At 52.9% G+C, this 18,980-nt stretch overlaps 1 protein-coding gene and 1 pseudogene across 4 annotated transcripts in view; one reads left to right on the top strand and one right to left on the bottom strand.

The window, feature by feature from the left end:
* Positions 1-17,723, top strand: part of UMODL1 (uromodulin like 1) — a 72,766-nt gene extending 55,043 nt beyond the window's left edge. For 3 of the 4 annotated variants that reach the window (XM_074350169.1, XM_074350008.1, XM_074350033.1), the window contains 7 exons: positions 574-875; positions 8,637-8,782; positions 9,294-9,530; positions 9,807-9,966; positions 11,644-11,728; positions 13,172-13,369; positions 16,594-17,723. In XM_074350169.1, the coding sequence (XP_074206270.1) occupies positions 574-875; positions 8,637-8,782; positions 9,294-9,530; positions 9,807-9,966; positions 11,644-11,728; positions 13,172-13,353 (1,112 nt within the window). In that variant the 3' untranslated portion in view covers positions 13,354-13,369; positions 16,594-17,723. Of the gene's footprint in view, positions 1-573; positions 876-8,636; positions 8,783-9,293; positions 9,531-9,806; positions 9,967-11,643; positions 11,729-13,171; positions 13,370-16,593 lie in introns of those variants that run through there. The other variant, XM_074350099.1, reaches the window with a different exon arrangement.
* LOC141577901 (ubiquitin carboxyl-terminal hydrolase 1 pseudogene) lies at positions 5,977-7,600 on the bottom strand (annotated as a pseudogene).
* Positions 17,724-18,980: the final 1,257 nt, after the last annotated feature.

Below are 18,980 nucleotides of genomic sequence, written 5' to 3'. Positions count from 1 at the left end.
GCTGAGAAAACGCACACACGTCAACTCAGGTGTGTCCTCTCAGATGCTAGAAGATGATCTTGCAAGACATAAAGCCCGAGTGACAGGCAACACATGGAGATGTTCTACTCGGCCCCACTTCCCACTCCACACTTTTTCCGTTAATTCGAGCTTTTGGGGATTCAGTGTTGACCCTGAGATGACCCCTGCCATCTAGGCTCGGGGGTCCTGAGAGTAAACTTCATTAACCCATTTTAGAGATGAGACTCGGGGCCCCAGGGGCAGATGGCTGATCCCAAGTCAGTGGGTCCGGCGCCTGCCCAGTGTCGGGCTGGAGAGGCTGGGAGGGCGGAGGGTGTCTCAGTTCCTCGGCCCACGGGGGCCACGGGGACCATGTGTGCCACGCCAGGCCCTGCTGCCTGGGCTGGCAGGAACGTGCAACACGCTTGTGTGTGGCCGTGCTGGCACGTGCAGCCCCAGGTGTGCACATCTGCTGTCCGCCCGGCCCCTCAGTGCCCACCTCCCCAGCTGGGCTCACCTGGTGGTCCCAAAACACAGACCCACCCTATGCTTTTGTCTCCTCATGCCTTGCAGGCGACCCCTCTGGCAACACGACCTGGCCCCCTACCCCGGCAGGAACTGGGACTGTCTCTGCGCAGGGGCACCACCTGGCCCCCCAGGGCCTGCCCCCACGGCTGAACCTGACCGGAGCGGTCAAGGTGCTCTGTGAGATCGAGAAGGTGGCCATCGCCATCCAGAGGCGCTTCCTGCAGCAGGAGTCCATCCCCGAGTCCTCCCTGCACCTGGGCCACCCATCCTGCGGCGTCAGCGACCGCAACAGCACGCACGTGATCCTGGTGGCTGCGTGGAACGAGTGTGGGACCATCGTGCAGAGCGTGAGGCCGGGCCCGGACCACCGTGGGGGCGCGGGGAGGCGGCATCCAGGAGTCTGCATCTCAACATGGGGAGGGGCCGCGTCCAGCCCAGGGGCCCCAGAAGACTTGGCACCCTGAGGTCTCTGACCCTAAGTGGGGGACCCAGCGAAGGGTCAGGATAGGGCTGAGCTCTCGCCGGGAACCATGCTGCCCTGGTACAGGGATTCTGGTGCAAAGTCGGGGTTTGAAAAGTCCTCCAGAGAAGTGGTGCACAGGCAGGATGGGGAGCCAGAGGGGGAGGGGACAGGGCAGGGAAGCCGGGAGCCTGTGTGTGTCCGAGTGTGCGTTTGTGTGCACGTGTGCATGTGTATAAGAACGTGTCTGTGTGCACGTGCATGGACGAGTGTGAGTGTGTGTGTGCATGTGGTGGGTGTCTGTGAAGTATGTGTGGAATGGCCGTGTGTGCGCGTGCGTGGTGGGGATATGGGCGGCGCCATCAGCAGCACCTGGCCTCAGGGTTGTGGCCCCATCAGAAATCTCTTTATTCGAGGGTCTTTCCTCCTCCGTGCAGTGGTGCGAGGGGGACTGTCCCGGCCGGGGTCACTCACACCCCACGTGCAGAGAGGGGCTCTGGCTTGTCCCCTGCTCGCTGTGGTGACTCTGGGCCGGGGCTCCCAGGCCCCTGTCAGCATCTCAGATTTGCAGCATCCACCACGTGGTCCATCCTGCTCCTCCAAAGGCTGTCTCTAGGCCTCGGTTACACTCCGGCTTCCCAGCTGTCCTCCTCAGCCCCACACTCAGCCACTGGGCACGAAGCCTCTGTTGTCAGGGCCATGCCAGGCGGCAGGGGCAGCCCCTTCCAGGGTTCAGCTGGCACCCGGCACTGGGGGCAGCAGAAGCAGCATCGGGTGGGGCTGTCCCTGGAGGAACGTGCGGTCCTGGGACAGCAGGTGCCATCACCTGCCAGTACAGGGTGTGGCCAGGCCAGCACTGGGCCCACAGCCCGACATCGGGCAGGGGTGCTTTCGGAAGACGACAGTGAAAGGAGGCTGAAACGTCCCAAGAGGCTTACGGTGCGGGGACCACGAGTGTGGCTGGGGGAATGCGTGGTGGGGGCCAGAGTAGGGAGCCTGGATATGGTGGAGGAGTTGCTAGGTAGAGGGTGTCCAGGTGGTGGGGCCAGCGGGGCAGCTGGGCTCTGGGAGGAGGGGTCCTAGGTTGGAGGTGGGCCGGGGGTGGGTCTCAGCAGGGGGCCCGGGCCACTGCGGGCAGGTTGTTCTCATCAGGGATGTTATGCCACTGGGCGGGGAGGGCCCGAGGGCCTTCAACCTTGTTTAAGAACAGGAGTGGGGAGGGTATCAGGCCCTGAGGACCCCAGGAGCTGCTAGCTGGGTGTTGAGCATCCCCAGTCACCCCAGACCAGGAATTAATATCCACATTTAGCCAATGGGACCTGGAGGCTCAGAAAAGTTGGGGTGGGGAGCAAGGTCAATGTCACACTGCCTCTGAGGAGCAGCCCTGTGCCCTCTGTGACTCTGCCTCTGCAGGGGCCTCCTTGGCACAGGATGGGCGGGAGACCCTCACCCTCCGAGCCTCTGGCTGGAGCCCTCGGCGAGTTCCCTGGTGAAGGCCGGGCCCGGGGCCGAGGGCGGGCCAAGCAGCTGTGGGGTCAGCGCAGATGGACACGTGGGCCTGGCTGGCCTCCCTTGAGCGTGAATCCACTTTCCCCTTGGAGGCCCTCAGGCCACAGACACGGTCCTTGGGTTGAAGGACCAACTGGGACATTTCCAGTGTCCACAGCCTTCATCGGCCCCACTCCAACCCCTCCAACCAGCACAACTGGAAAATAACCATCAGGGTTTTGCTTCCCTTTCTTAACGATCTCTAAGCCTGCCACCTGGAGGTGGGCACACGGGGAGGGGGGCTGGCAGCCGTGAGTGGGCAGCTTCCGTTCTGAGCTGGCGTCTGAGCACAAGCCGGGCGGGGGCGCGGCGAGGGCAGAGCTGCCCCCGCGGTTCTCAGGCCCGCACGGACGCGGGGCTGGTAGACTGTAAGTGAAAGGTGCTGGAGGCAAGGCCGCTCCTGCCCGCGGCGCTCAGGCGCGGGGGGCGCCAGGCTGTACCCCGGTGAGTCAGCACCGCCTGCAGCCGGGCGGGTGGGCCGCGGGCGAGGCGCCGACGTGGGCTCTCCTGCTCGCTGTTTTTCTGAGCTAGACAAACACCTGGTTTAGCAATTAAATTCAGTAGGATTCAGGGCTGTTCAGAGCAAAGGGAAATTCATCTCTCATGAGTCATCTGGGCCCTGGAAACCACAGGGGCTCCTGTGTTTTGAAATTTGTCAAAAAGTTAAGATGCCCCCAGACTGACTTATATGCAGACACAGCAGATTACGTGCATTAGCTGGCTCTGCTTCCTGGCGTTGTTGTTGTTGTTGTTAAATTTTATTCAAATTGTTTTTAATTTTTAACTTTTTTATTTAAAAATTTTTAAATTTAAATTTAAGATCTCACCTCTTAGTTTGATGTACTGTATACAGATGGTGCCAAGTATGGCTATAAGAAATACGAATTAGTCCATGCCCCCCAAAATTCACTGGAGGACAGAATCACGTCCAAAAATATGTGTAAAATTCTTGTGAAGACAGAAGGGGACTGCCCAGGTGGTCTGAGGCAGTTCTCAAAGGGATTCAGGGCACAGGGCGCACACGCTGTGATGACACACGTCCTGGACTCGGTGCCTCTGGCACAGCCCATCCCAGATGTGGCTTCGCGGATGTGCTGAATGGGATTCTATTTCTTAGCTGAAGAACTGCAGGGACGGTAAACATCACGCAGGCAATTGCTCCAAAAACATGGAGATAGGAGCGCAAGCACTTTAAGAAGCAAACGCAGGAGGCAGGTCTCCATTCAGGTGTTTAAGTGCTTCCATGTTGGATAATTCAGTTAAGAACCTGTATGTGTTTGTTCCCAGAAGCTAATGCATCACTAGTCTCTACCAAGGAAAATGAACTCTAAATACTATTATGCCTTTCAGTCATTCTAAGTTCTCTATTCGCATAAAAGCCTAGAGAGACCAGTAATGTTCAAGAGCTAAAGATTCTTCTCAAAAATGTTTTCTTCCAGTTTTTTTGAGCTGTAACTGACATAAAGCACTATGGAAAGTTAAAGTAATCTGACTGGCTTGCATCATGAAATGATTATCGCAAGTGTAATGAGCATCCGTTGACTCACAGGGACGCAAAATTAAAGAAATAGAAAGAGATGGGCTTTCCTTGTGATGAGAGCCCTGAAGATTTACTCTTTTAACAGCTTTTCATATATAGGGGTAGCAGTGTTAATTACTTTTCTCATGTTGCACATTACATCGCTGGTACTTATTTATCTTGTAACTGGAAGTTTATGTCTTTTGACCCACCTTCATCCAATTCCCCCTCTGCCCAACCCTGCCTCTGGTAACCACAAATCTGATCTCTTTTTCTATGAATTTCTTTTTGAAGTATAATTGACCCGCAACACTGTGTTAATTCCTGTTAGACAGCACAGTCGTTCCATATTTCTCTGCATTTCAAAACACTCACCAGGGTAAGTCTAGTTATGAGGTGTCACCACGCAAAGATGTCCCACAGTAATTGACTGTATTCCCCAGGCTGTACATTTCATCCCCGCGACTCATTTATTTTGCAGCTGGAAGTTTGTCCCTCTTAATCTCCCTCACCTAGTTCTCTCCTCCTCCCTCCTTCCCCTCTGGCAACCACCTATTTGTTCTCCATGTCTGTAACTCTGTTTTGTTGTGTTTGCTCATTTGTTCTGTTTCTTAGATTCCACATATAAGGGAAATAATACAGTCTTTGTCTTTCTCTGTCTGACATTCCACTGAGCATAACACCCTCCAGGTCCGTCTATGTTGTCTCAAATGGAAAAATTTCATTCTTTTTTATGGCTGAGTAGTAGTCCTTTAAATACACACACACACACACACACACACACATCACGCATCTTCTTTATTTATTCATCTGTTGATGGGCATTAGGTTGCTTCCACATCTTAGCTATTATAAATAATGATGCCAGGAACACAGGGGTGCATATATCTTTTCTAATTAATGTTTTTGTTTTCTTCAGATAGATACCCAGGAATAAAATTGCTGGATCATATGGTAGCTCTATTTTTAATTTTTTGAGGAACCCATACTGTTTTCCATAGTGGCTGCACCAGTTGCATTCCCACCGGCAGTGTGGGAGGGTTCCTTGTTTCCCACACGCTCTCCAGCATTTATCTGCAGACGTTTGATGATGGCTGTTCTGACTGGTGTGAGCTGATACCTCACTGTGGTTCTGATGTCGAACATCACTCCATGTGCCTGGTGGCCATCTGTATGTTTTTGGGAAACTGTCTACCTGGACCCTGTGCTCAGGTGGTTTGTTGTTTTGATGTTAAGTTGTATGAGTTCTTTGTACACTTTGGATATTGGCCCTTTATTGGACGTATCACTTGCTAATATCGTCTCCCACTAAGTAGATGGCCTTTTGGTTTTGTTGAGAGTTTCCTTCACTGTGCAGCAGCTTTTTAGCTTCATTTAGTTTGGTGTTTTCCCAGCACCATTTATTGAAGAGGCTGACTTTTCCCCGTTGTATATTCTTGCCTCCTTTCTCGTAGATGAATTGACTGTAAGCGTGTAGGTTAATTCCTGGGCTCTCTGTCCTGTTCCATTGGTCTGTCTGTTTTTGTGCCAGTGCCATGCTGTTTTGAATGCTGTAGCTTCGTAGTGCAGTTTGAAGTACGGGGCTGTGACACCACAGCTTCGTCCTTTCTCAAGATTGTCTGAGCTATTCAGGGTCTTTTGTGCTTCCATATAAATTTCAGAATTATTTGTTCTAGTTCCATGAAAAATGCCATTGGTATTTTGACAAGGATTGCATCGAATCTGTAGACTGCTTTGGGTAGTACGGCCATTTAAGCAATACTAGTTCTTCAAATCCATGAAGACACTGTGCCTGTCCACCTGTTTGTGTTTTATGCGGTTTTCCAAATACAAGTCTTTTACTTTCTTAAATTGATTCCTAGGTGTTTTTTTTTAATGTGATTGTGAATGAGATTGCTTTCTTAATTTCTCTTTCTGACAGTTTGTTCTTAGTGTACAGAAATGCAGCAGATTTCTGTATATTAGTTTTGTTCCTGCAACTTCACTGAATTCGTGGGTGAGTGTCTTGGTGGCGTCTGTGTGTGGGACCACGTCCTGTGCGAACAGCGACGGTTTTACTTCTCCCTTTCCAATCTGGATTCCTTTTTCTTGCCTGATAGCTGTGGCTAGGATTTCCAAAACTATGTTGAATAAAAGCGGTGAGAGTGAGCTTCCTTATCTTGTTCCTGATCTCAGAGGAAATGCTTTCAGCTTCTCACTGTTAAGTATGATGTTCAAGAGCTACAGATTCTTTAATGTAAGCAACTTCATCAGTTTGTCCAGGTCTGTTTAAGATGCACACAAGGGAAATACACCCATTCTATGATTTCTTATAAAACAGCCAGTATGGAGCAGGTGCAGGAGCTGCAGAAGGGAAAGGGACCTCAAAATGTCCTCTTCAGGGACTTTCACATCCGATCGTCAGAGAGCAGACAACGCCTTCCCTACCTGTCGAGGCTTTCCCTGCGGATACTTTGTTCTCAGACCCACCGAGGCTTGTCTGGCCACCGGGTTCCTCGTCTGTCAGATTCGCAGGCCTCATTGGTATTGTTAGTCTCAACATTTCTATTTTCAGCCAACCCTGTGCTGGTGACCTTGTCAGGACTGAACCCTTTGCCATATGGCTTATGCTCTGCTCTTTTGTCCTCCAAGAATTCCAATAGCACCTGCTTTACTTGGCTTTGAGTTTCCACTGCCTCTAATCCACACTTCTTCACTGGTGTAAGTTCAGCCACACCCCCGTTTCCTCTTTATGTGATGGCTCTGATGAACCTATTTCACACGTATTTCCCTTGTCTAGTTCTGAACTGTAGAGGCCAGCGACTGTAACGGGGGCAGGCAATGTCCCCTACCGGCTGTGAGACACCGTTGTAACCACAGGGAACCCCCGGTGGCCCTCGCTCGGCCCTGTGCTCTGTGCTCGCAGGGGTGCTTTCGGAGGCGTCAGGGAGGGGTGCTGATCTCGGGGAGTCCGCCACCATGACAGTCAGACTCCAAGCCATTAGCAAGTAAAGCGCTTCAGATGGATAGTCACAGCTTCAGGCATTTTGTTAAACAAAAGACTTCAGCATCAGTATAAGACGGCAGTTTTCACAGAAATGTGTGTCTTCTCCTGCAGTGCTCTCCACCGGAGCAAACGGGCGGTCACCGAAGACCTCAGGGTCTTCGTCTCTGTTTTGGGCTCTGGAGAAATTTCAGAACTCTCTTTGATGTTGGGAAGCCCATCTACTTGTACTGGTACACAACTATCTGAAAAATCTTCTTTCTGCTAAACGTTTGCATTCTGAGCAATCTCTCCTTAATACCAGGTGACCTTGGGATCATTTCTCTAGCTCAAAACCGATTTGCTCCATAGTTTTATTTATGGACTTAATCTCATTAACGCTAATGGACATCACATTGTTCCCGGGGGACTAGAGTCCGCAGACATGAGCTGTGGTATCATTTCACGTCCCCAGAGTCCTCTTCCAGATCACATTCATTTTCTTCAGGTTGCCCTCTGAACTCTTGTGCTATGTTATTCTCCCCAGAATTAGGAAGAATGTGGGTTGCTAAGTCACAGACTTTTCAAACAATTTATTTTAACTCTTGATTTCTTTTTTCTTTCCTTTTTTTTTTTTTTGTTGCAGTATAGCTGAGTACAATGTTGTGTTAGTTTCAGGTGTACAGCAAAATGATTCAGATATATGTATATTCTTTTTCAGATTCTTTTCCACTTTTCAATATAAGATATTGGATATACCTTCCTGTGCTATACAGTATAAACTTATTGTTTATCTGTTTTATATATAGTACTGTGTATCTGTTAATACTAATTTCTAATTTATCCCTCTCCTCTTTTCCCCTTTGGTAACCATAGTTTGTTTGCTATGTCTGTGAATCCACCTCTGTTTTGTAAATAAGTTCATTTGTATCATCTTTTTAGATTCCACATGTACGTGATATCGTATGATATTTGTCTGACTTCACTTAGTATGATAATCTCTAGGTCCATCCATGTTGCTGCAATTGGCATTGTTTCATTCTTTTTATGGCTGAGTAATATTCTATTATGTATATGTACCACATCTTCTTTATCCAGTCATCTGCTGATGGACATTTAGGTTGTTCCCATGTCTTGGCTGTTGTAAATAATGCTGCTGTGAACATTGGGGTGCAGGTGTCCTTTCGATTAGAGTTTTCTCTGGGTATATGCCCAGGAGTGGGATTGCTGGATCATATGGTTAATCTATTTTTAATTTTTTAAGGATCCTCCACACTGTTCTCCGTAACGGCTGCACCAATGTACATTCCCAACTCTTGATTTCTTTGGTGAGGGCTTTGCACTCTGGTTTTCAGAAATGTACTTAGGGATCATCTGGGGAGGAATTTGATTTATTTTTGGGATCTCGTCTGACCTAGTTTGTCACTGGTTCTCTTCCATTGAAGACAATGGGCACACGAAACAGGCCAAACCAAGTGTCCTGACCCTGTGCTCTCTCTGGCGACTCGTACTGGGGAAAGCGGGCAGGGGCTGTATTCGGGGGAGTGAGCATTAAACATCCCCCTGCACCCGGAGCTGTGCTGGGGCCGAAGACCTCACGCACTGCCTGTGTGTGTTCAGAACATGACGAATACGGTGGTGAGGACCGTGCTGAGGAACGACGTGTCCCCAGAGGGCGTCATCCACCACCCGAAGATCCTGAGCCCCATCCACTGTGCCTTCCAGAATGACCTCCTCATGTCATCGGGCTACACCCCTGAGTGGGGGTGAGTGCAGAGGTCCCCTGCAGCTCTGAGGCTCACGCTCCTCCCAGTGCCATCACCTGGCGGGAGTAGGGAGGTCTTTAGGGTTTCAGTCCCTTGAGGATCCTTCTCAGAGACCGAAGGTATAAAAGGATGGTGGCCAGGACCTGATAATGCCAGCTTCCCTGATTTTTGTCCCCATTTCTAGCTTAGGACCAACCGGAGAAACCAGACCTGTCCCCCGAGCCAGTCACCTAGGTTGCCCCTCCTAGTGAGCTGCCCATGATGGCACCCCCATCAGGCACACCTGAGCCCCCCATTTCCCTGAGAAGCTCACCCCTCCTCTGCCTGCCACAAAATGCCAGTGATGGGCTGACCCAAGCTCTAGCCAGCTCAGAAGAAATAACCATTCTAGGCTTGTTCTCATTTGGGGGGTCTTCCCTAGTTCCATACTCCTTTGGAGATGCATTTGGGGGAGGAATGGGAACAGGGTGGGTCACAGAAGCTGACCCCCTGCAAATGCTCCCTCCTGCAGGGTTTACACCATCATCGAGGACCTCCACGGCTCTGGAAGCTTTGTCACTGAGATGCAGTTATTTATTGGAGACTCTCCTATTCCTCAAAATTACAGCGTGTCTGCCAGCGATGACATCAAGATCGAAGTAGGGCTCTATAAACAGAAAAGCAACCTCAAGGTGGTCCTGACTGAGTGCTGGGCGACGCCGTCCAGCAACGCCAGGGACCCCGTCATGTTTGGCTTCATTAACAACAGGTAGGAGCTCTGGGGGCACAGGGCACCTGTCCCCCGATGTAGCCTGCTTTGGACTCTGAATTTCCAGGCAACACGGATGCAGACCTGGGTTTTAGGTAGCGCCTGCAGGAGACCCTCCACTTGGGAACTTGGGGACTGGAGAGCTAGCCATCCTTGCCTTCTCGGAGCCTCGTGGGGGTGCTCCATGTGCCTCAGGTGCATTGGAAGGAAACTCACCTGGGAACGAGGACAGGACTGCTGGTTTAGAACTAATGAGTCACATTCCTCTCTTCCCAGCTGCCCCATCCCCAACACACACACCATTGTGATCGAGAACGGAAACTCCTACAAGGCTCAGGTTAAGCTGAAAATCTTTTCTTTCATCAACAACTCCATGGTCTACCTGCACTGCAAACTCCGCATCTGCCTGGAATCCCCTGGAACCACGTGCCAAATAGTAGGTGCTTTGCTGTTCTGACCTCTGGATGCACACGCTCCTTGTTAGGGGGAGCCCAGGGCTTGGGCGGCTCCGGGGCCCCCGCCTTTGGGGAGGAGGTGCTGGCCCTGCAGACTTGGCCCTTAAAAGGCGTGAAGTGAGGGTTCACTGGTGGGCAGCCCTGGGTGGGGTTCTGATGTCGCCGAGTCCCTCTGAGACTGTACCGCTCCACTGGCCTGCACACCAGACCTTCCTTGTCATGGTGCTACAATGCTTCTCCTCGAGGTGATTTAACACATATTTAGGAGTGAAAATGTGACTTTAATTTAGTGCTACTTTTAGCAACGTCGATGGAACACTACTGAATCCTAGCCACTGCGATATTTAATCAGGGTTTTTTTTTCCCCTCTCTTTCCCATTCAGCGTGTATGCTGGGATTCTGAATGATTTCACATTCTCATTTCTGCAGACCTTTGAATTTGAAATGTGCTTTGCATTCTTGGTTGAAGAGATATTCTTCCACAGACAAGTGTGTGGGGTGACTGTCCCAGCTGGGGCCGAGGACGGCGGAGGGGGCTCTGCTGGCCTCGGGTTCAGCTGCTGTGTGTTTCTCTCTCCTTTGGGGGACAGCTTTCCTGGGTGACCAACTGGATACAGGAGAAGATACCCAGTGACCCCTGATTTGTCATCTCCTTTTCGCAAACAGTAGATCGTCCGAAACAACAGGAGGGAAGGAACACGGACCCCTGATACCTGCCAGCCGAGGGGGCTGCAAGCCTGCACCTGGTCCCACGGCCCCTTTGGGACCCTGAGAGTGCTCAGGCCGCAGCAGCCTCGGCCGGGAGCTGCCGGTCTCAGACTCTCTACAGTATGAGCTTCACAGATTTCTCTCCGTGTCCCTTTAGGGTGGTGTTGGCTTGGTGTCCTGGGGCGGCCGTAGCGAAGTACTCCAGGCTGGGCGGCTTTGATCACAGAGGTTTATCCTCGCGCAGCTCTGGAGGCCGGAAGTCTGAGGTCAAGGCGTCGGCTGGGTTGTCCCTTCTGAGGCTGTGAGGGACAGTCCTCTCCTGGGCCCTCTTCCTGGCTGGTGGACGGCAGTCTTCACACGTCGTCTGTCTGCGCGTGTCTGAGTCTGTGTTCAAATTTTCTCTTTGTACAAGGACCGCCACTGTAATGACCCCATCTTAACTTGATCATTGGCAAAGTCCCTGTTTCCAGTTAAGGTCACTTCCACTGGCTGGGGCTAAGACTGCAGCATCTTTCAGGGGACACAGTGCACCCCATAGCAGGGATATAGTAAGCAGATCCTGTCATGTCACTGAACCTTTTTGTAAGGCAAAGGCCTTCAGAGGGGCAGCTGTTGGCAGCAGGCGTGGAGAACACAAAGGAGGCTCCCCCGCGCCCACGGGGCCAGAGCTAGTACCTAAGACAGCTCTGGGGGCTGCGTCTCTCTTCCTCCAACCCTCCCGCCGCCCAGCCCTGCCCCCATCCCACTGGGCCAACGCGCCCGGCACAGCCCCGCGGTCCAGGTGGTCCGGCTTCCCCCTGCCTCCTTCTCCCTTGACTGAACTCATCCATCGTGACTTGATCTTTCCAGCAGGAAAAAAGTACGAATCAGAGTATCGCTCCTGAGAGCAGGTTCATTTCTCATAAACATTGTTCAACTAATTTGAACTTTCTTTCCTTTTAAAACAACAGAATTGCGATGACTTTCGGTCACCGAGAAGTGGGGAGACATCTGTGACGCACCAGATGTCCTGGGGGCCCCTCATTCGCTCCGAAGGTGAGTTGGTGAGTTGGTTTAGACAATTAATGAAAACATGCACTTCACCAGCATGGACACCAACAAGCAACCACTTGGGAGCATGGAAATCCTAAGATTTTCCTAAAGACTCATACTAGTACAAGTGACAGCAACATTTGTGGAGGGCCCGACTTTCCACAGGGTAGGGCCCACTGGAGGCTAGATTTAAGGCCCATCCAGGGAAAAGTTGTCAGGGAGCTGATGCCCCAGAGTCTGGGGGCCTCAGGCTCCTTGGAGGTTGCAGCTGCTCCAGCAACCGTCACCAGTGTCCCTGTCCCAGTGTGTCCCTCTATCTGGATGGGGGGTTGCCCGGGTTCTAGCAGGGTCACCGAGCAGGCGGTCAGGAGGGGGCCTCTTCTAGGCCATTATTGGGCACTCGGGTGACTGCACACACCTAAGCCATGACCGGGAGACCCAGAGCTGCAGCCACTCCCGGCAACAGCCCTGGGAATGGGAAATGGAATCTCAGTTACCCCTTGTTGCCCAGGAAGGCTCTTTCCTACCCAGACTTTTTAATAAGCTCCTGTGATAAAATTGAGATAAAAGTCACCTAATAGAAAGTTCCCTGTTTTAAAATCAACAGTTGAGTGGCACTTAGCACATTCACAGTGTTGTGCAAACACCACCGCTCTCTGGTTTCAGAACTTTTTCATCTCCCCAAAGGCAGCTCCGTGCCCACTGGGAGAGACTCCCCAGACCCTCCCCTGTCCCTGAAATCTTCGAGATTGGCTTTCTGTCTTGGTTGTCCCTAGAAACAGAGTCACATGATGGACGTGTGGTCCTCGGTGACTGCCCCACGGTGAACGTTCTCACGGCTGATCCACGTAGTGGCGTGTGTCGGCATCTCACCCCTTTCTTTTATGGCCAAGTGCCGTGCACCGCACTGGGTTTACTCCCTCATCCTTTGATGGATGTTCGGGCTGCCCCCCCTTGTGGTTGTGGGGATACTGCTGTGAACCTGCATGTCCAAGTATTTATGTGAGTCACTATTTTCAGCGAAAATAGTTGAAATGTGGGTCCAGGCGCTCCTGTGTTTTTCTCGGCCCCGGGTCTGGGGAGGGCAGGCCCTGCGTCTGGGGAGGGCAGGCCCCGCGTGCGGTGTCTCTGTGCGGGGTCCACTGAGATCCTTGCCTCCCGCCTGAAACCCTGTTGCTCCCGCACAGTGAGATCCTCTTGGATCATCAAGAACACGAGTGGGCTGAGCCGTCCTGGCTCCTGTGCTCCCTTGGGCTTCGGACGCCTGCCCCTGCACTTTTGGGAACCCGCAGGTACACAGCCACATTGTGATACCTTTACAGAGTGGCCGACATGTGAGCACTTGCCCCACGGCGGGCTCCGTCCTGAGCCCCACCACGCTCCAGGGGCGATGCTGGGCCCCCCTGGGGACCAGACCTCCCACCTGTGCCTATCTTGTCCCTGCAGGACCACCTCCGGGTGCAGAGCCGGGCCTGGGCTCCGGTTACCTGGTCCTCATCGCAGTGGCCGTCCTCGCCGCGGTGGCGGGGGCAGCTGCCCTTCTCATCACGCGATACCAGAGAGTGACGGGAAAGTACAGCTTCAGAACCCAGGCCGACAACTTCAGCTACCAGGTGTTCCGTGAATAAGGCGCCCCCGCCCGAGGTGGGTGCGATGCGTCTGACGCTGAGTCCCGCCCTCACCCCCCAACGGTCACGGCGCAGCGTGTCCTGGTGGTTTGGGCAAAGGGTGGGTTGCGGGGGTCGGTGTTTCATGCCCGTGATATTGTAGTTTATAGTAAGAAATTCGTATTTGGTCTTCGTCCACTGTTCCTGGCAGGGGCTTCTAAAACCCTTGGAATTTCCTAAATGATGATGGCATTAAGGGTGGTTCTGTTATGTTAATGAGGTGACCTTTGGCCAAACCTTAGGATAGGGGCTGGTGGCCGGGAGAACCAACCCATGTGATTGGAGGCCTGGAGCATTCAGTCCCTCCCCAGCCGCCAGGGAGGGGACAGGCTGGAGACTGAGTTCAATTGCCAATGATTTCATCAATTGTGTTTCTGTAATGAGAACTCCATAAAAAAAACCCCAAAATGGGGTTCAGGGAGCGTCCACATTGGTGGACCCGTGGAGATTTGGGGAGAGTGACTCTGGAGAGGTCACGGAAGCCCGGGGCCCCACCCCACACCTGCCCTCTGCGTCTCTTCCATCTGCCGGTCCCTGAGTTACACCCCTTTACAGTAAACCGGTGACCTAGTAGGTAAAATTCTCCTCCGAGCTCTGCGAGCCGGGGGCCAGCCGCATGTCCCGGGTGACGTGACGGGGACAGACGTCATGAGCTCCAAGCAGTGCTTTGAGCCTTTGAGAGTGTGGACACCCTCTGAGCTGTCGAGGGGCACGTGGGCCTCATTCCTCTGGGTCTGAATGTAGCTCCCTGAGATCGGATGACGTCCGTTTGGGCTGCAGTGTTGTCGGAACAGACCTAACCACACTGTGGGGGGTGCCAGACTTGTTTCTGAGAAGGTTTTGAGATTTTTTAAAAAAGTAGAAGAAAAGATCACAGACCACGGTTGGTAGCTTTTAGTGATGCTTCCTTAACGCTGTCAGAGGTGATGCCGGCTGGGGGGTGGGCGGCAGCCTGAGACTGGCTCTGGTCCTCACCTGCGCCCCCATCTGTGCCCTCATCTGTGGGTTCTTTCTCTGCATCATCTCAGGAGGCACACCTGAACAAGGATCGCATTGTTGACTGTTTCCTCCGTGGGTGACTGGGTTTAGGTGTGTGTTTTCTTTTGTTCTCGCCCCCCTGCACAAGCCCATCCTCGGGGGGAGCCCGCTTCACAGCAGTTCCAGATGGAAAAGGGCCAGCACCCCGCAGAACTGACTCATGCAGGGCCACATGGGGAGGGGGCAGGCCCTGGGGCGCATTCCCACGGCTGCCCCCCCGCCCCACCCCCCCCGCACGGTGCCTGCAGCCCTCTCTGTGCAGAGCCCGGGGCCCTGGAGGCTGCGTGCTCTGCTCTGCCCTGTAGAGCTGGAGCCCCGCTCTCTTGGAAGAGCTGGAATGCCCCCAGATTCCAGTGGCTTGTCCCCCAGACTTGAGCTGATCTCTCCCCATGTCCTTCCTGACCCCTTTGTCTCATTGGAGTCTCCCTCACCTCCTGCTCAAAGCCGTTCTCAGGGGAGGAACCGTGATCCTACTAACATTAGCCTCACGTGACGGGTTCTAAGCACCGCACCAACGTTTCCTTGTTCAGGGCCCCGACAATCCCATGGCGTCGTGTTTTTATTGTCCCTATTTCTCAGACGGGGATCTGGGCAAGGAGGTGAAGATGTACCCCTGGGCATGTGACTGGGAAGTGGCAGATTTGGGATTTGGATCTGGGGTCCGTTCTCTTAGCTGCCGAGCTACAGTGCCTCCCTCGTGCTGGCGCGCGCGCGACCGGCAGGTATTGGGAGCGCTGCCCCTTGGCCTTTCCGTTTACGGGAGAATTTGTATTTTGATAATTAGCTAAGGGGTGCACAGATCTCTCTGTGGGGCACCAGGCATCCAGCAGCGGAGGGAGTGGCTGTTGGGGTCGGAAGGAAAGAGCCTTCCCGGGAGGCAGGTGCTGCTTACCGCTGGGGTCCCCTGCCACACTTGGAGCTCCAAATAGGGGGTGAGCAGTGGTAACTTCAATTCAACTTTAGTAGTAAAGTTACCAGCTGCCTCAGGGGGGTGCCTTCTAGTCCAGTTGGGGGCCCACAAGGTTTGGTCATGAAAACCCTTCCACTCACTGACCCTGTTCAGTCCTGTCCCCGTCAGGGCACTGCCACGTGGACACGGCCTGCAGCGGCTGGCCCAGGTCCCCGTCTCCTCCCTGGGCCGGCAGCTTCCCCAGCCAGACCACCCTCCCATGTTCACGTCTTCATTCTCTCGAGATAACAGACCTTTGATACAACTCAACAAAGTGTGGTCAACCCTGGCCTCATCCTTGAAATGAGGAAGTTGGGCCCAGAGAGCTCCAGTGAACCATCCCAGTCGCACAGCAGGGCAGGGTCACAGCACACTTCTCCACGCGGCAGCGCCCTTTCTGGGTGATTTCGTCGTCACCGGAGGAAAAGCCAGCTGCCCGAGGAGCTGGTCCTGCAGATGCTGGAGACACGGTGCCTTCACCTTGTCTCCGCCCCTTGGCCCCAAGGACACGAGGGCGCCCGTGTGCCTGGTTCCAGGACCTCGGTGCCCTCACAGCCGGGATGGGAAGGGTTGGGCCAGGGCCAGCACGTGAGGCCAGTCACTTACCTGCATAGAATCACAGGGAACTTCCAGTGGGTTTTACTTAATATTTAAAATGTGAGTCCCAGCAGGGAGGCCAACACTCGTCCCGCGAACCTTCTGAGGAGACCTGGTGTGTGGGCGCCGTGACCAGGCCGGAAGGCCCCCTCCTGGGAATTAAAACATCAGAGGGAAAACTGGCCCCTTGTCTTTTCTTTTTCTCCTGCGGTTTCTGTTTTCCGACGTGAAGAGCATTTAGAGCTAGTTCTCAAGTTCCTGCAGAAGTTTGCTTTTTGGAAAACGTGAAACAAACATCCCCAAGGTCGGCCCCGCGTGGGACGAGCCTCTGTCCGGGTGGGTGCAAGGACACCAGGCCCCGAGGCGTGGCCACCCTGCTGACCTGTGGGCGCCGCACCCACCAAGGCCCAGAGCCCAGCCCCGCGGTCCCCGTTGCTCTGTGCCTCCTGGGAGTCGCTGCTGTGTGACTTGGGCCCGGTCTCTCACCATCCAGCAAGCTCAGAGGTCACACTCTGGGGGTGGTGGTACTCCTCCACTGCCCATGCTTCCGGGGCTTCCCGCGTGAACCTCTCCTCTCCTGCAGGCACACTGACCCAGGCGACCCCCTCCCCACGCAGGTGGCTGTGAACCAAGCTCCAGTCTTCACGCAAGCACTGATGCGAGCTGGCTCCACCCCAAGTCTGAGGTTGGATGAGCCCCAGAGACGGTGAAAACCCAGCCTCTGCCTGCCCGCAGGAAGCTCATCGTCTGTGTGGGTCCCAGACAAGAAGTACCGCCGGGCGGGGGAGAGGAGGGTGGAGGTGCGGGCAGGGAGCGGGGTGCCTGGAGCCGCAGGCACAGGGATCTTCCAGCCAGGCTTAGATGCAGCTCTGCCATCACCTAAATCACCCCCCAGGGCTCCCAGACTCTCACTGTCCTAAGTGGTCCAGGTGCCCTCCTGGCTTGGCTCACTGTTTACATCTATCACTGACCACCTGCCCATCCTTCCACCCATCCATCCATTCATCCGTTTGACGCTCTGTCAGATGCATAATATTTCACACCTTCAAAAATATTTGGCAGTGCACTTGAAGTTCTTTTAAAGGCCGATCAGCCACACACACATTGTTGACGTTCTTCTGAGCAGACGCCCATGCTCTTGAACGTATCTCTTGCATCACCAGGATGTAGCTTTTATTTACACAGCAGTGACTCAAAGCACCCTAGTAATATGAACATCTTTATAGTAAGTAGAATTAACACTATATATAATCACTAGTTTATATTGTTCCAAGCATTTTCACAGATATTAAAACAAATAATTTTACCAGGGCTGAGGCACTGTGTACCCGTGACACAGTGAGTAACCAGAGAAGGATGGGTGAGTTATTTACGTGAACTCATGAGTTAATAAGTGAGTTAATGAGGAAATGGGTGCAGAATCTAAGTAGCCTCATGTAGAGTTTTCTTCATTACGCCATGCTGACAGGTAACGCGTTTTACTTTGTCCAAAGCAGACTGAATTGTATTTGCTAGCCAGCACCTGAAATATAGTGTTTTTCCTTGATGAACTTAGAGTCATAACATGGTCATGGTTTTTAATTCATGAGATTAATTTTGTTGAACGTACTCAACAGCCACTAGTACGGAGCACCTGGGAGGTGTATTTTGATTTACGAGTAAGAGTTGCTGTAGAGTCACAACAGGCAATGCTGTGGACGAGCAGCTCTGGACGAGTAGAATAAACTGCTTGTGCCGTTGACACCCACCCGTGCTGTCTGCTCTGTCTGGTTCCACCCACGTCATGTGCTCGCCCGGCATCCCTGAGGGGCTGCTGCGCTGTGCGTCCTGGGGGCCAGGGAGCGTCTGTGGCTCCTCTTGAGCTGCATCCACGTCTGCCACCAGCTCGGCGCCTCTCACTTAGTTTTCTAGAAAAGGAGACAGTAAGCATTCAGTCGACTGGTTTGAGTCGCATGACCGTGTGGCTTTTTGGATTTCAGATAAAGTAGCTGATGTGCATTTAAAACTCCATCTACAGTTTTCATGTAACCTCAGTAAATACCGTGTCCATTCATTCGTGTTTCCTGTAATAATACAAACCTGGTCTCCCCTTTTCCCCTCTGCTGCCCCAGTCTATTTTTTTTGACAATATTTCCTGAGTGCACACCATGCACCAGGCCCTGGGCTCAGTGCAGTGGTTAATTGTGAGAGACAGACTTAGTTCTGCCCTCCTAGAGCACGTGGTCTTGTGGGAGAGAGACAGATGCTGAAATCAATAGATGGTGGGAGTCGTGGTAAGTGCTGAGAGGGACAAGTGCATGTGTGCTGTGAGGTGCCCTGACCTGGTCCCTCCATCCACTCATCTAACCATCCACCCATTATCCTCTGTACCCATCAACCCATCCACTAAACCATCTGTCATTCCATCTGCCCATCCTCCCATCCACTCAGTCATCCATCCATCCATCCATCCACCCATTCATCCACACATCTGTCCTTCCATCCATCCACCCATGTATCTCTCCATTTATCCACTCATCCATTCATCCATCCATCTAAGGAATGTTAGTTTGTTCCAGTTCTTATGCTGACATTAGGAAGACAAAAAGAAGGAGGTAGAGTTCTTGCCTTTAGGAACTCAAAATCTATCTAAAGGAAAGCCCCTGTGAATACTGCTCACAGGAAAATCAGGGAGGCCAAGGGAGGGGGAGACGAAATAATGCACATGTGTGCACATGTGCTCACGTTACTCCTACGGGAGTTCCTGAAGCGCTGCTCTGTCAAGACTTCTGTGCAGGAGCAGCCTAAGTCTGCCTACTGCTTGTAGCTTAAACCTTCCAGTCCCAGACTCCTCCTGCTGCCACGGCTCAGGAATTAATTTCAAAGCATGTTGGAACAGAAGGAGGAAGGGAGGGACCCAGGGTGGCCCTGGACATCTGTAGAGGTTGTTCACTGCTCTCTGATGCAGAGGTTACCACCAGGTTTGTGCAAGGCCAGACCTGTGAGGCCAGACGCTGGGGCCTTG

This window comes from Camelus bactrianus, chromosome 1, assembly GCF_048773025.1.
Source record: "Camelus bactrianus isolate YW-2024 breed Bactrian camel chromosome 1, ASM4877302v1, whole genome shotgun sequence".
NCBI classification, from domain to species: domain Eukaryota; kingdom Metazoa; phylum Chordata; class Mammalia; order Artiodactyla; family Camelidae; genus Camelus; species Camelus bactrianus.
The sequence above is the reverse complement of the archived record's forward strand: the minus strand, read 5'-3'. Positions and strand labels throughout refer to the sequence as shown.